General features: G+C 38.4%; 1 protein-coding gene across 1 annotated transcript in view; it reads right to left on the reverse strand.

The window, feature by feature from the left end:
* Nucleotides 1–3,765: 3,765 nt before the first annotated feature.
* FAM114A2 (family with sequence similarity 114 member A2) overlaps nt 3,766–18,287 on the reverse strand; it is a 92,432-nt gene continuing 77,910 nt past the window's right edge. Inside the window, 3 exon segments of the mRNA XM_053718699.1 lie at nt 3,766–7,764; nt 7,965–8,018; nt 16,446–16,518. Of these exon segments, the coding sequence (XP_053574674.1) occupies nt 7,678–7,764; nt 7,965–8,018; nt 16,446–16,518 (214 nt within the window). The 3' untranslated portion in view covers nt 3,766–7,677.

Here is an 18,287-nt window from a genome sequence, read left to right on the forward strand (position 1 = left end):
AGTGTCACAGAAAATAAGATTTACTTACCCCAGGACACTCATCTACATGTTTGTAGAAAGCCAAACCAGTACTAAAACGAGAATCAGCAGAGGTAATGGTATATATAAGAGTATATCGTCGATCTGAAAAGGGAGGTAAGAGATGAATCTCTACGACCGATAACAGAGAACCTATGAAATAGACCCCGTAGAAGGAGATCACTGCATTCAAATAGGCAATACTCTCCTCACATCCCTCTGACATTCACTGCACGCTGAGAGGAAAACCGGGCTCCAACTTGCTGCGGAGCGCATATCAACGTAGAATCTAGCACAAACTTACTTCACCACCTCCATCGGAGGCAAAGTTTGTAAAACTGAATTGTGGGTGTGGTGAGGGGTGTATTTATAGGCATTTTAAGGTTTGGGAAACTTTGCCCCTCCTGGTAGGAATGTATATCCCATACGTCACTAGCTCATGGACTCTTGCTAATTACATGAAAGAAATTACCCTTAATACCACTACCCTCAGGAACCAAATCCCTAAGTAACTGTGTTAAAACATCCAAACCCCCTACCTGTTCCGCTGCAGCTGGTCCTGATGTTAAAGCTTGCTGCTCATCCTTTTCAGCAAAATCGCTGTAGTGCTCCTCCAGCCATAAAGAATCGCAATCCTCCTGCATAGTTGAAGTAAACGTGGCGGCGCTCCTTCCTGCTGAGTGGTGTTTAGCATGCATAATATCTGGAGAAAGACACATTAACATGCCTACAGGCAACCCCCCTGCATTCCTTATCACTGCTACTGCTTAACCTAACAGAGTCTCTGTTCCCCCTCTTAACCCCCCCTTGTGTACTAAACTGCTCACCACCTTTTCCTCCCCTTGCTGCTGAATCTACACTAGCATCCATTTTCTCTGTGTATGCAGCTCCAGTTCCCTCATAACAATGCTTCTTTTTGCTACAGCCTTTCTGCCAGGTCCCACTAAACCAGGGCTAAGGCCTCCTGAGGCCCGGTACTCAAAATTATCCCTGGGCCTAGTGACCGTTATCGGCTCCATCAACAATTTCCCTTCCCTGCCCCTCAGGTTATCTATCCTGAGGTCTATAACATTCCCAGTATGAAAAACCCCAGGCCTAGATGCCGTACCTCCATCCGGATAAGCAGCTTTTCCTAGGCCTGAAAAGGCTGTATCCATTTCCTGAAATGGCGCCAAAACGCAGACTGAGGGCTCCTCATCTGGATGCTCCTCCATTGACCCCATAGCCGCCTCAGCCCCCTCCATCTCTGCTCCGGACACGCTGCTGGGACCTGCAAAAGAAGAAAAATTACCTGCTCCAGGCACCTCAAAAGGCAACCGTGTCTCGTCCTGCACGCTGATGTTTCCGGTCCAGGTCCGACGGCTATCAGCTCCTCCCATCTTCTCCGCCACAATGCCAACCTGCACCACCCGTTGAATGGATCTACCGCCTGCCACCGGAGCCTTCACCGACCTCCTCTTCCTGCTCCCGGACTCCTGTCTTCTTCCACCAGATGGACTGAGCCTCTCTGGCGGGCGGGACCTACGAACCGGCCTGGAAGCTTCGCCGCCCGCCATAACTGCACCTCCCGCGACGATGTCCTCTTCAGCTGTCAGCCTCTTCTGGATCCACTCAACGCCTTTAGACCTCAACAGCTCCTGCACCGTTCCAAGGATCGACTGGATATCCTCCATTGTAAATATCGTAGGGCCGCTTCCTCCACAGGTCTTCTCTCTTCTGCTGGAAAAACTAAAGTGAGCAACGGCTCACGAGACCACGCCCACACGCCTAGAGTGAGGTCATTGGCTCCTCCTCACATAGGCATTCATCCGGGGCTTTATTTCTTTCTTTTCTGTTTTCAGAAAAAAACAATGTGCAACAAAGAAAACATTTCAAGTAAATGTTTATTTTAACAATTGTGGAAAATAAGTCGATTGAACTTGCATCAAGTATATGGGATCTAGTGTTAAAAAGAAAATTTAAAAAATACAGCACTACAGACAAAAAAATGGGGGAGGCAAAACAACAAGGTTGTAAAGAAATTTCCTTTACTATTATGCTTTGGAATGCACATATCTCAGATAGCCTCTGGCTTACTTAATAATTACAGCAACAAGACCAACACTCTCCTGTTAAGCTTGTTTTCCGACCCCTCCCTTCTATTGGCAAGTAATAAAAATGTGCACGCTTTGAATTTCTGCAAAATGTCTTGAACAAAATTGTTTTAAAAGATGAGTGTTGCAAATGCCACAGTAGATGAGCAATAAACAGTGATTGTTCGTTGCATTTAAAATGGGATTGTGTCATTCTGAAAACAGATGCCCTATGCTTATTAACCCCTAGACGTCATTAGAACCTGCCAGCAGCACTGGGCTTTAACACCATCAGGACGGCATGGTCTAACGTGGTGATCTAAATGTGTCGTCAGTACTGTGAGGTTCCACAAAAAAATTAAGAAAAGCAAACAATTGTAAAGATTTTCATAATTTCTTTCTATGCTGGTGAGCTTTTAATGCCCAGACACTTATTCCCTCACTCTGTTTACTTTCCTTGTTCGTTTTCACTGTCTCATCCTGTATTTCTTCCAGTCAATATCTCCCGCTCACTACCTCTCACCTCTCTTTCTTATGTTCACTCTGACTCCCTCTCACTTCACCTCTCTCTCTCTCTAACTCTCTAATCCCCTCAACCTCCTTCTTATTACTAATTTGTAAAACAATAATTAGTGAACATATAATATGTGGTTATGTGGTGTCTGTGCAATCTAATCTCTATCATGGTACAGTGAGAGGGTTTGGGAAACAGTAAGATACATATTACTATAATATAACTGATCTCATGCTTATACAGTGCTGTACGTGTGGTGTGTGTGCACTCTAATCTATATCATGGTACAGTGAGCAGTAAGATACATATTACTATAATATAACTGATCTCATGCTTACACAGTGCTGTACGTGTGGTGTGTGTGCACTCTAATCTATATCATGGTACAGTGAGCAGTAAGATACATATTACTATAATATAACTGATCTCATGCTTATACAGTGCTGTACGTGTGGTGTGTGTGCACTCTAATCTATATCATGGTACAGTGAGCAGTAAGATACATATTACTATAACTGATCTCATGCTTATACAGTGCTGTACGTGTGGTGTGTGTGCACTCTAATCTATATCATGGTACAGTGAGCAGTAAGATACAAATTAGTATAATATAACTGATCTCATGCTTACACAGTGCTGTACGTGTGGTGTGTGTGCACTCTAATCTATATCATGGTACAGTGAGCAGTAAGATACATATTACTATAATATAACTGATCTCATGCTTATACAGTGCTGTACGTGTGGTGTGTGTGCACTCTAATCTATATCATGGTACAGTGAGCAGTAAGATACATATTACTATAATATAACTGATCTCATGCTTATACAGTGCTGTACGTGTGGTGTGTGTGCACTCTAATCTATATCATGGTACAGTGAGCAGTAAGATACATATTACTATAATATAACTGATCTCATGCTTATACAGTGCTGTACGTGTGGTGTGTGTGCACTCTAATCTATATCATGGTACAGTGAGCAGTAAGATACAAATTAGTATAATATAACTGATCTCATGCTTACACAGTGCTGTACGTGTGGTGTGTGTGCACTCTAATCTATATCATGGTACAGTGAGCAGTAAGATACATATTACTATAATATAACTGATCTCATGCTTATACAGTGCTGTTCAGTGTGTACATGTAAAGTCGGGAGTTCAGATAAAAAGTAGGTTTATTATTTTTTTATTTGTATACAAACAAAAAACAAATATTTACATACAGAAAAATACAGATTTGCTCCTCAGCTATTAGTAGAAACACAATAAACAACAATTAATAACAACATATAAAAGGTGCGCACCAACAAACAGAAGATATAAAAACCCTGTTACATATTACACAGGAAGCATATGCTGAAGCCTTGAACAGTGATGTGATGTGATGTAATCCCTTGCCTTTTTATGTAAGGGATATTTTCTTTAGTTACAGAACTATCCTTGTTTATATAAGCTGTGTCTTTTAGTGGTGTGGTGGCAGCTTTGTCCTGTGATCTTATTTCCACACCATTTGACACTTACGCATTTTAGGCTATTGAAGCAGGGTTATGCATTCCTTCTTAGAGATTTGATAAAAATTTTGCATCCTATGGCTAGAATTTTTTTAAATAATTGTAAACAGACAATGTTTTTTCAGCTTAAAAGAACATAAGTGTAATTTTTTAATATATCCCAATCCGGATCCAATATGTTAGTTACTCACAGAAGCCATAAGCTGAATAGTAGTGGTGTCATGAAGCTCTTTAAGGGACAATAAAGTAAATATATATATATGATTCAAACAGAGCATGACATTTTCATCAACTTTCCAATTTACTTTTATTATTTAATTTGCTACATTCAATTGGTATCCTTTGTTATAAAGCATACCAAGGTAGGCTCAGGAGCATCAATGCACTACTGGGAACTAGCTGCTGATTGGTGGGTGAAAATATATGCGTATTTGTCATTGGCTCACCTGATGTGCTCAGCTAGCTCCCAGTAATGCATTGCTGCAACTTGAACAAAGGATACCAAGAAGATGAAGCAAATTTAATAATAGAAGTATATTGGAAATGTATTTAAAACGGTATGCTTTATCTGAATCATAAAACATTTGGGTTTCATACCCCTTTAAGCTATTGCACCAGAAAAAAAAACTTGTAAGAGTAATATTTTCTACACTGATTTACATCTCAACAAATAACATAACATACTTCAGAACATCTTCAAAAATACTTTAAGTGACTACCAACGACAGCACACTTTATATTTTTTTTTAACAAACTCATGTTTATTAATTCAAGCAATTTAATACGTTAATGATCTATTCTTGCCATTATGATAACGGATGGAAACTAGATGCTATTGATACATCTGTTCTAGATTAGAATTTTAGTGTTACAGATATTTTGTGTTGTATATCATTTTAATTGTAACCAATATGATCTTATAGAAGGCTTAGAGAATATTAAATATAGATATCTGCTTTAGAAAGTGTTGTTATATTTAGTTAACATATGTAAAAGGTTGTTTGGCATCAAATAAATGATCTAAAAATCCTTGATATTTGTTTAAAACCTCTTGTATTTATTTGTATGCATATATATATAAAATGGCATGTACCTTAGGTTTTCTTGATGATAACATTTTTAATGCTGCATAAACACAAATTTAGAAGTATTTAGGCTCATTTATTATAAATGCTAAAACTGAGTCTTTAAAAAAAAAAGAAAAAAAAGTATTGTTTGGTAATCTGTTTTGGCATTATAGCCAAGCCAGCTAGCATAGGTAATCAATGACCCTCATAAATATTAATGATAACTCAGAAATATCTAGTATAATATTCAAGCCTCCAAAGAGGTTACACTTTGTATTTTGATACAACAGAAGCTTTTCTTACAACTTGGCTTGGAAACCTATTAACAGAGTGTGCTACAGTCAGAAGTCAATTCTGCCCAGCTAATCTCCTGTTCCAAATACTTCATTCTCATCTCCCACAAACATAATACCTATACGCTACGCACAATACTATCTCCTTTTTTACTTGATATAACTCTTCTTAATCAAGAAACAAAGATCTCTACACTTTTGGATGTATTTTATTTAAAGTTAATACTTTAGGGTCCAAATTTAACAAGGCATTTGTAAAAGTAGTGTATTTCAAATTTGCCCAACAATGTTTTTTTTTTCCTGCTATAGACTATCATTTGCAAAAGAGCTTTGAAGCAAAAATGATCAAATGGCCACTTATGCAATAAAGCCGCATGCACACACATTTGATTGAAGCATGCACCTACCAGCTGCAGGTACACATAGCCTTCTTGAATATAATAGGGTAGGTGAATAAATGAGAATGGTTATCAAAGAACCTGTGATACTTTTCACAGTAATATTTGTCAAAACAAGAAGGGAGCTGCTAAAACCAAAAATGTATTGAAAAAAAAAATCATAAAAACGCAAAACACAAGCTGAAAAACTATAACAGACACGGAAGGCACGTATCACGCATTTCGTCCCTGACAGCTTTAATCATAGACCTAGTTTTTGTGAATATTATTTCAATATGTTTTGATTTTAGCTGCTCCCTTTCTTGTTGTTGTATAAGCCTCTTTGCAATGGAGATTGCTAACTGGCGAGAGCTAACATTCCATTTATTTAATCGATCTGGTTGTGGAGTGGAGCTTTTTACAGTGGTCACGCTGTAACAGTTAAAACAGAGTGATTGGAGGTGGAGTACAGGCATGGGATCAGTGACAATCACCTATCAATGTTTTTGTGAATGGGCAAAAGCCTATGTCACTATGGAGACGGGGCCGACCCCAGGTAAGTGGTAAGGAGACTGAGGTGGAGACAAGTCTGGCGTCAGTGAATATGCCTTAGAGAACATTGGAAAACAAGGTCAGATGCCAAGGTTAGCATTAGGCTCTCCTCTGCAAAGGTGAGAGACTTTACTAATGTATAAGTTATTGTATACGTCACGGTTAGTACTATAGATGCTGCAGCTATTTGTGATAAATAGGAGAAGCTAATACTCTGCAATAGGCAACCTGGAGTCTCTTACAGGAACTTAATGTTGTTCACTTACCATTAAATGTCAAAACAGGCTTCGTGTCAAATTTGAAATGCACTACTATTCCTTTATGCTCTTTGTACGAAACCTTTGGATCCAAGGGTTTTAAACGAAATATATTGGCTCTTTTTTTTAAGAATTTACTGTTGGCATGGAAATGTAACAGTTTGTCCACCAATGCCTATTAAGATATGTATTTCCCCCTCATCTCTCCCAGGATTTAGAATATATTGACTGAATTTCACAATACTAGAAAAAACAATACAGAAAAGCCCTACCATGTTAGGTAAGGAAAATTTTAGATAAGGTAATATGTTTTACTAAAGTAAATCTACAAACCTTATTTCTTCTTAATGGGAAAACATATTTACATTGCTGCTGCAATTAATACAAAATCTTAGCAAAAGTTAAAATTACAAACACAACTGACACACATTGCACATAATGAAGACAACAGGACAAATGAAAGAGAACGCCCTGCAATGGAAAAACCTTGGATTTGTTAATAAACTGTTGACAGGATGAATCACACAGTTTCATTGTGTACATATTGGTGTGAACGATTCAATGACATAAAAAATGAGAGAACTGAGTGAGACACAACAAGACTTAAAAAAATCCCTGCCTCATTGTAGCTGACAAAGTAAATAAAAGGGTTTTGTAGAATTATATTTTAAACCAGTGTCTGCTTGATTTTCCTTCAGAGCTTAGGGAGACAACCACACCTGTCTATGTAGGGTCTTAATAAAATGATGCTTATTAGAACATAATATACTCTTTGTTACACCTAGGAGCCTTTTGATTAAACACACAGCTGTTTTTTGGTTCGTGAGAAGTTGTTTCTTAAACTTGCCCCATTGTCACATCATCTTGTTAGAATCCCATGGATGGTCCTATTTATTGCAGGAGATAATTGTTTTGGTAATAGCAGGAGAGGAACCTGTTTGGCTTCCATAAGTCACTGAGACTGCTCAAAAGATCCAGGTTGTTAAAAGGAGACACACAATGTTAGCAACGATTAAGTCCGACTCTGGATGTGGGAGATTTCAAGTACTGGCAAGAGAAGCTGGAAAGCATCTTGAATGTAGGAAGCACTATTAGAAGCCTGGAATGAGACAGAGAGTAAAGAACCACTTTAACATTGGTTTGCTAATCGACCGTTATATATAGAGCAAAGTAATTACTTTATTTTTTTATCTAGTTAGTTCTGCTAATGAAACTTATAATTAAGTATTTGTTCCATGTTTATGATTCAACGTGTCAAAAATTCAATCCCGTGCTGGCAACCGTATAACTGCTTCTCACCTCAAGGAACACTCCAGTAATTAGTGGGTTTAGAACGTCAGACTTTTCCGCAGCCTGCATATAAAGAAAAACACAATTAGAGACATTACAGATATATTCCAATATCTACAAACCAGACCATTATTAGTTATCAGAAGCATTCAATTAAAAAATTGTTAGAAATCATTATTATTAAAGGAACATAGAAGTCAAAATACAAGTTTCATGAGTTAGACAGAGTGTACACTTGAAAAATAAATACATTTTTCAATCTAAGTCTGTTTTTAAATTCTCATTTTTTTGGGTATCCTTGCACAGAAGCGTGTATTTGTCTATATCACTATATGGATAGAGTATTTGCAACAATGTCTGTTATAATGTTATATATTGTTGCAAACACACATGCCATAACGTGATTAGGGCACATGCACAAGCCTACCTCAGTATTCTCTCATGGAAAGAAGCTAAGTTTCAACACAGAAAAAGCCTGGATCCCTCTGTGGCCATTTAGTGCCAGATGTAAATGAGCTTCTGCAATTATTTAAACAATCACTGGGTGAAATGTACTTAGTGGCCTCTCCAGCATCATCTGTTTATACATTAATCTTTACAGCTGATTAACTAGAGAATGAAGTGGTGAGTGAATAAGCAGTGTAAAATATCATAGCAACTGGTAAATCTACAGATAAAAACAGTATTATCTGCTGAATACAGCAGGGTCAGGTAAATTGCAGCATACCTATACAGAGACAAGAAGGGGTAGAAAACCACTAGAAAATAATACACTTATTAGCACTCATGAGTATGCTTAAAGTATATAGAGATGGAAAGTACTAGTATCAACACTTGTATTGAGGGTGGCTCAAAGATGATTAAAACTTAACTTTTATTAGATACAACCAAAAAATAAAATCAAAACAGGGAAAAACATTTATTAAAAGCACACATAGGAGGGACTGATTGGATGCAATGTATACAGAGCCTGAGTTCCGTAACAAAAAAAAACATTTTTTGTTAAGAGAATTGGTGAGGAGTCAATAGTAACTCCTTAATTTTAACTTGCCATAGGATGGGGTCCCGTTGTTAAAGCATGTATTACGAGTGCTTATTACAAATTTGAAGTGGAGGACTCTGCTGTTTACCTAAGGGGATCCAGCTCATTTTGGAGTAATTCCCTTGATTTAGATACATTTGAATAAAATAACTGGATCACATGCTAGAAGCTACAATATTTAGAGCAAACTTTGCATTGAATTGGCTGTGATAAACCCATTGTGACGGATACCCCGGCTACCCCGACTGGGTAGCTCCGCCTAACAGGTCCTGCTTCCTCCCTGCCGACTGCAGCTATGTAGCTGGCAAGTGACCACAGCCTGTAGCCACCCCTGATGCCCGTCAGCACCAGTATTTAGGGTCCCACCCTGTGGCAGACTCTGGCTACCCAGAGGGTCCTTCCTCTGCCTGGAACAGGCTGCTATGTAGCCCAGGAAAGTTATTTTAGCTGAGGCCCACCCAAATAACTAGACATACTAGCATTCAAGTGAAACAGGAACTGCTTTTATTGGAAAACACACACTCTTTTATACACAAAGCTCATCTTGATTAGACACTGGACAATCCCACAATTTTCCCGCCATTCCCGCCCCTCCAGACAGACCAGCGCCTCCATAGCAGCCATAGTCCCACAGAAACCCAGGACCACGGGGTGATGGTTTTGGGTGATACCAGGGGACCAGGGTGTCATTTGAAAGGTCTCCCGATGCCACAGACCAAAAAGCAGCGTGATTCGTTACTGGGGACCGGAGTTACAGCCAGGTAAAGATTGGGGGGTAGGGGTGTCCGAAACCCCCATTTCCCCAAGTAGCTCCCCTCTGGCAATGCCACCACCTCTTGTCCTCCCTAGGAGCTACCAATCCTCAAAAAGAGCGGAGCTCTGGGACAAAGGGCAGCTGGAGCGACCAGGGTTGAAGGTAGCGGGTGTCCTGCTGTTCTGTGGCCGACCGGGAGATCCAGGAGCCTGGCCGGCCGGAGAGGGGTTAGGTGGGTGTCCGTTGTGAGGCGGCCGACCGGAATTCCAGGAGACCGGACAGCCTAGGAGGGTTTTTCTGGTCAGAGGCCAGTTCTTCTCTGACAAAGTACTGGTGACAAAACAAGCAACAAGGAGCCCAAAACCGCTGAGAAACAACAGGGGTGAGGTAGTAATGGGGTGGGGGTTAGCCTTGGGGGTCTGGTATCCGTGACACCCATGTTATAACTAAGGCATCAATTCTATGCAAGTTTATCTCGAGTCACATGCTAAGTGGTTTCTATACTGTACAAGCACATTTATCATATATTTTTGTCCATCTATCTACAACCGTTTCCCCTATTAATGGTAATTTACCTGGTTATCCCCACCATGTAATAAAGCTTTACTCAGGCTCTGTAAACATTGCATCCGATCAGTCCCTCCTATGTGTGTTTTTAATATATGTTTTTCCCTGTTTTAAATTTTATTTGTTTGGTTGTATCTTATGAAAGTTAAGTTTTAATCATCTTTGAGCCACCCTCAATACAAGTGTTGATACTAGTACTTTCCATCTCTATATACTTCATGAGTACACTTAAAGTATATAGAGATGGAAAGTACTAGTATTAGCACTCATGAGTCCTGAGTACACTAAAAGTATATAGAGATGGAAAGTACTAGTATTAGCACTCATGAGTACACTTAAAGTATATAGAGATTGAAAGTACTAGTATTAGCACTCATGAGTACGCAAAGCATATAGAGATGAAAAGTACTAGTATTAGCACTCATGAGTACACTTAAAATATATAGAGATGGAAAGTACTAGTATTAGCACTCATGAGTCCTGAGTACACTTAAAGTATATAGAGATGGAAAGTACTAGTATTAGCACTCATGAGTCCTGAGTACACTAAAAGTATATAGAGATGGAAAGTACTAGTATTAGCACTCATGAGTACACTTAAAATATATAGAGATGGAAAGTACTAGTATTAGCACTCATGAGTCCTGAGTACACTTAAAGTATATAGAGATGGAAAGTAATAGTATTAGCACTCATGAGTCCTGAGTACACTTAAAGTATATAGAGATGGAAAGTACTAGTATTAGCACTCATGAGTACACTTAAAGTATATAGAGATGGAAAGTACTAGTATTAGCACTCATGAGTCCTGAGTACACTAAAAGTATATAGAGATGGAAAGTACTAGTATTAGCACTCATGAGTACACTTAAAGTATATAGAGATGGAAAGTACTAGTATTAGCACTCATGAGTCCTGAGTACACTAAAAGTATATAGAGATGGAAAGTACTAGTATTAGCACTCATGAGTACACTTATGTGGTTATCCCCACCATGTAATAAAGCTTTACTCAGGCTCTGTAAACATTGCATCCGATCAGTCCCTCCTATGTGTGTTTTTAATATATGTTTTTCCCTGTTTTAAATTTTATTTGTTTGGTTGTATCTTATGAAAGTTAAGTTTTAATCATCTTTGAGCCACCCTCAATACAAGTGTTGATACTAGTACTTTCCATCTCTATATACTTCATGAGTACACTTAAAGTATATAGAGAGGGAAAGTACTAGTATTAGCACTCATGAGTCCTGAGTACACTAAAAGTATATAGAGATGGAAAGTACTAGTATTAGCACTCATGAGTACACTTAAAGTATATAGAGATGGAAAGTACTAGTATTAGCACTCATGAGTACACTTAAAGTATATAGAGATGGAAATTACTAGTATTAGCACTCATGAGTACACTTAAAGTATATAGAGATGGAAAGTACTAGTATTAGCACTCAGTATTAGCACTCATGACTCATGAGTACACTTAAAGTATGGAAAGTACTAGTATTAGCACTCATGACTCATGAGTACACTTAAAGTATATAGAGATGGAAATTACTAGTATTAGCACTCATGAGTCCTGAGTACACTTAAAGTATATAGAGATGGAAAGTACTAGTATTAGCACTCATGACTCATGAGTACACTTAAAGTATATAGAGATGGAAAGTACTAGTATTAGCACTCATGAGTCCTGAGAACACTTAAAGTATATAGAGATGGAAAGTACTAGTATTAGCACTCATGACTCATGAGTACACTTAAAGTATATAGAGAAGGAAAGTACTAGTATTAGCACTCATCAGTACACTTAAAGTATATAGAGATGGAAAGTACTAGTATTAGCACTCATGACTCATGAGTACACTTAAAGTATATAGAGAAGGAAAGTACTAGTATTAGCACTCATCAGTACACTTAAAGTATATAGAGATGGAAAGTACTAGTATTAGCACTCATGAGTACACAAAGTATATAGAGATGGAAAGTACTAGTATTAGCACTCATGACTCATGAGTACACTTAAAGTATATAGAGATGGAAAGTACTAGTATTAGCACTCATGACTCATGAGTACACTTAAAGTATATAGAGATGGAAAGTACTAGTATTAGCACTCATGAGTCCTGAGAACACTTAAAGTATATAGAGATGGAAAGTACTAGTATTAGCACTCATGACTCATGAGTACACTTAAAGTATATAGAGAAGGAAAGTACTAGTATTAGCACTCATCAGTACACTTAAAGTATATAGAGATGGAAAGTACTAGTATTAGCACTCATGAGTGCTAATAAGTGTATTCTTTTCTAGGGGTTCTCTACCCCTTCTTGTCTCTGTATTGATAATATAAATACACAGCACCACTACCCAATTAACTTAACCCTAACCTTGCAAGGGTACTAAAGAGGTTATGAGTCTGCTATAGTTAATAAGTAGTGCAATTGTTTTTTTTTTATCTATTTATGCAGCATACCTATGTATGCTGCATTATGTGCACCAACCATTCTGGGCAGGGGTGGAAAAAGCACAAGTTGCAGAAATTTATAGAAAAGGCAGACAAAATAATGACTGGAAATAACATTGTTTATAACACGCTTAAAGAGATAGTCTACTCCAGAATTTTTATTGTTTAAAAATATAGATAATCTACCCAATTCCCCAGTTTTGCATAACCAAAAGTATATATTAATATACTTTTTACCTCTGTGATTACCTTGTATCTAAGCCTCTGCAGGCTGCCCACCCTTATTTTAGTTCTTTTGACAGACTTGCATTTTAGCCAATCAGTGCTGACTCATAAATAACTCTGCAGGAGTGAGCACAATGTTATCTTTTAAGGCACACATGAATTAGCACTGTGTAGCTGTAACAACCTGTCAAAATGCACTGACATAAGAAGAAGCCTTCAGGGGTTTACAAATAAGCATATGAGCCTACCTTGGTTTAGCTTTCAACAAACAATACAAAAAGAACAAAACAAATCTGATGATAACAGTAAACTTGAAAGTTGTTTAAAATTGCATGCACTATCTGAATCATAAAACGTTTAATTTTGAATAGACTGTCCCTTTAACTCCTTCGTGACCAGGGCACTTTTCCATTTGTTGACCGTCTGGGACCAAGGCTATTTTTGCCTTTCTGTTGTGTTTGTGTTTAGCTGTAATTTTCCTCTTACTCATTTACTGTACCCACACATATTATATACCGTTTTTCTCGCTATTAAATGGACTTTCTAAGGATACCCTTATTTTCATCATATCTTATAATTTACTATAATTTTTTTTATAAAATATGAAGAAAAAATGGAAAAAACACAATTTTTCTAACTTTGAGCCCCAAAATCTGTTCCACATCTACCATCTACAACCACCAAAAAAAAATCCAATGCTAAATAGTTTCTAAATTTTGTCCTGAATTTAGAAATACCCAATGTTTACATTTTCTTTGCAAGTTATAGGGCAATAAATACAAGTAGCACTTTGCTATTTCCAAACCATTTTTTTTTTCAAAATGAGCGATAGTTACATTGGAACACTGTTATCTGTCAGGAATTCCAGAATATCCCTTGATATGTACATATTTTTTTTTTAGTAGACAACCCAAAGTATTGATCTAGGCCCATTTTGGTATATTTCATGCCACCATTTCACCGCCAAATGCGATCAAATAAAAAAAAAAAACGTTCACTTTTTCACAAACTTTAGGTTTCTCACTGAAATTATTTACAAACAGCTTGTGCAATTATGGCATAAATAATTTTAAATGCTTTTCTGAGATTCCCTTTGTTCAGAAATAGCAGACATATATAGCTTTGGTATTGCTTTAAGGTAATTAGAAGGCCACTAAATGCCACTGCGCACCACACACGTGTATTATGCCCAGCAGAAAAGGGGTTAATTAGGAAGCTTGTAGGGAGTGTGTAGGGTTAATTTTAACTTTAGTGTAGTGTAGTAGACACCCCCAAGTATTGATCTAGGCCCATTTTGGTATATTTCATGCCACTATTTCACCACCAAATGCGATCAAATAAAAAAAAATCGTTACATTTTTCACAATTTTAGGTTTCTCACTGAAATTATTTACAAACAGCTTGTGCAATTATGGCACAAATGGTTGTAAATGCTTCTCTGGGATCCCCTTTGCTTAGAAATAGCAGACATATATGGCTTTGGCGTTGCTTTTTGGTAATTAGGAGGCCGCTTAATGCCGCTGCGCACTACACGTGTATTATGCCGAGCAGAGAAGGGGTTAATTAGGGAGCTTGTAGGGTTAATTTTAGCTTTAGTGTAGTGTAGTAGACAACCCAAAGTATTGATCTAGGCCCATTTTGATATATTTCATGCCACCATTTCACCGCCAAATTCGATCAAATAAAAAAATCGTTCACTTTTTCACAAACTTTTTCACAAACTTTAGGTTTCTCACAGAAATTATTTACAAACAGCTTGTGCAATTATGGCACAAATGCTTGTAAATGCTTCTCTGGGATCCCCTTTGTTCAGAAATAGCAGACATATGTGGCTTTGGCGTTGCTTTTTGGCTAAATGCCGCTGTGCACCACACTTGTATTATGCCCAGCAGTGAAGGGGTTAATTAGGTAGCTTGTAGGGAGCTTGCAGGGTTAATTTTTGCTTTAGTGTAGAGATCAGATCAGCCTTCCACCTGACACATCCCACCCCCTGATCCCACCCAAACAGCTCTCTTCCCTCCCCTACCCCACAATTGTCCCCGCCATCTTGAGTACTGGCAGAAAGTAAAAGGCTTTTTTTTTTTTTTTAATAATTATGTAGCTCTGATAGACCCCCACTATAAGCCCCAACCTCCCTGATCTCCCTCTAACCCCCCCCGCTACCTATGAGCCGCCAGCCGCCATTTTGGGTACCCATTTTGCTCTGAAAAATGTTTTTTTTAATTAAAAATAAATTAGATTTTTCTTTAGTGTAGCAGCCCCCCCTCAAAACCCCCCTCCCTCTCCCTCCTTCCCAATTCACTTTCATTGATGCGCGCACCTCCCACGCTCCCCCCCACACGCTCTCGGCACCCGGCATGCACATTGAGGAACTGGATGCCTGGTAGCGATGGGCCGCCCACCCGCCAATGCTCCCACCCACCAATGATGATCGATTGGCACTATCGCTACCGGTGTAGAGAGGGCCACAAAGTGGTTCTCTCTGCATCGGTTTGTAAAAAATTGGTATTGCAGAATGACTCAATATAGAGGCATCACTGCAATACCATAAAAGTGGCTCAGGATCGCTTCCCCTGCTTGAAAGAGCCTTTTATTATTGCACTATTGCTTGCATATATCTATGTGCTTAACCTTTGCAAAGGGGGTTGAATACATGGTTAAAAATTCAGCTCTACAGCAGCAATGCACTACTGGAAGATGGCTGAACACATTTGGTGAACCAATAACAAGAGCATTTATGTACAGCCACCAATTATCAGCTAGCTCGCAGTAATATTTTGTTACTCCTGAGCTGACCTAGGCATGCTTTTTAACAAAGAATAGCAAAAGAATGAAGTGAATTTGATAATAGACATAAATGTAAAATTGCATGCTCTGTCTAAACCATGAAAGTTTAATTCTGACTTGCATGTCCCTTCAATTCAACATGTTATGGGGGTTTCATTTTCAGTTTATTTCCTTTAAAGGGACTTTAAACCCACTATTTTCATGAATCAGAGCTTACAATCTTAAAGCGGCAGCAATGTACCACTGGGAGCTAAAAGAACACATCTATTGAGGCACAAATGTGCAGTAACCAATCAGCAGCTAGCTCCTAGTAGTGTATTCTTGCTCCTGGGCATACCCATGTATGATTTTCAACCAAGGATACCAAAAGAACAAAGCAAATTATATAATAGCAGTTAATTGGAAAGTTGTTTAAAATTGCATGCTCTATCTGAATCATGAAAGTATGACTTTTGTGTCCCTTTAAATAAGCAAATAAATAAACAAATTTAATTTAAATATGTGGTTTCTTCCCGCAATCACCATCATCCTCACAATAAGTAAACACAATTCTTTAACATACAGTCTTGGCATAAAGGAGGTTGCAGTTACATCCCCAGAGCATTGCTGCTATGATTTCTAACATAGAGCACGTGTGCAGCTGTACCTCACTTACCCCCGCAGCTGTCATAAGTGCTGTTATCCTTTTTGAAAGCTGTGTAAGCTCTTTGCAGAGTGTTATAGTCATCCTGTAGAAAGAGAAAATCCCACAATTCCTCTGTTACAATGCAACAACTGCAAAAAACGAATTTTACTCCCACCCATTATTTTAAATGGTTAAAAGTCACGTAGAAATATAATGTGAAGAACTGAATCTTTAAGCAACATTTTTCAGTATTGAGTCATTAAATTGTTACTTACAGAGAACAATGAGATATATCACAAAGTCTATCTAAAGATCTTTTCTTTAAAATTCACCTTTAAAAGGGAAAAGTTAAAATTGAAATCTGTGTGGGTGCATTTCAATTTTAAATAGAAGCATTTGTGCAAGACTTCCATTTGCAAAAAAAACAAAATTCATGCTTACCTGATAAATTTATTTATTTCTTGACACAGTAAGTCCACGGATCATCATCAATTACTGTTGGGAATATCACTCCTGGCCAGCAGGAGGAGGCAAAGAGCAGTATCACTTCCCTTCTCACAAACCCCAGTCATTCGACTGAAGGAAAAGGAGAGAAAGGAAATGACACAATGTGCAGAAGTGCCTGAGGTTTACACAACAAAACACCTGTCTGAAAAACAGGGAGGGCAGTGGACTCACCGTGTCATTTATAAGGTAAGCATAAATTTTGTTTTTTTTCTAATGACACGGTGAGTCCACGGATCATCATCAATTACTGTTGGGAATCAATACCCAAGCTAGAGGACATGAATGATACGGGAGGGACAAGACAGTTAACCTAAACAGAAGGCACCACTTCTTAAAAAAACTTTCTCCCAAAAGAAGCCCCAGCCGAGGCAAAAGTATCAAATTTATAGAATTTAGAAAAACCTGTTCTACAGAGGCCTCTCTCTTGACAGCCCAAGAATAAGACACTGTCCTAGTGGAGGGAGCTGAAAATCATTTTAGGAGGCTGCTGTCCAGAAGGCTCATAAACCCTACGATTAACACTTCTCAACCAGAGAAAAGAAAAGTGGTACAAGCTTTCCGGCATTTATGTTTATCCAGAAAAATGACAAACAATGCAGAAGACCAATAAAAATCCTGAGATTGTAGATAACATTTTAGGACTTGCACAACATCTAAGATGTGCAACAGATGTTCTTCATGAGAAGAGGGAATAAGACAGAGAAAAGGAACAATTTCCTGAGAAAACTTCTGTCCGAAAAAGCCCTAGGAAGAAAACCAAACTTGGTACGAGGAACTGCCTTATCTGCTTGAAATACGAGATAAGGAAAACCACACTGCCATGCTGAGAGTCCGGAACTCTCTGAGCAGCAGAAATATCAGAAAGAACAGAACTTTCCCAGATAACAACATAATATCTAGGGAATGCATAGTCTCAAACGAAACCTGGAGAAAACCTTAAGAACAAAGTTAAGGCTCCAAAGAGGAGCAATAAAACTAACCACAGGCCTGATACTAGCCAGGACCTGATAAGGGATTGTAAATCCGGCCCGTCCGCCAGACGCTTGAGCCACAGAATGGAAAGAGCCGAAATCTGACTCTTGAGGGTACTAACAGATAACTCCTTCTCAAGGTCTTCCTGGAGAAAAGATAAGATCCTTGCATCCTCAATATCTAGAGATAAACTATGAGCCTGAATCATGGTCTCAATGACTGATTCGGAAAAACCCTCGCTTAGCTAAATTCAAGCGTGCAATCTCCAAGCCGCCAGCTTCAGAGAAACGAAATTTGGATGAAATTTCCACGGAGGTAGAGACGACATCTTTACTAGATCCGCCTACCAGATCTTGCGATCCATGCAGGAGCTAATAGAAAAAAACAATGCTC

This window comes from Bombina bombina, chromosome 6, assembly GCF_027579735.1.
Source record: "Bombina bombina isolate aBomBom1 chromosome 6, aBomBom1.pri, whole genome shotgun sequence".
In the NCBI taxonomy this organism is placed as follows: domain Eukaryota; kingdom Metazoa; phylum Chordata; class Amphibia; order Anura; family Bombinatoridae; genus Bombina; species Bombina bombina.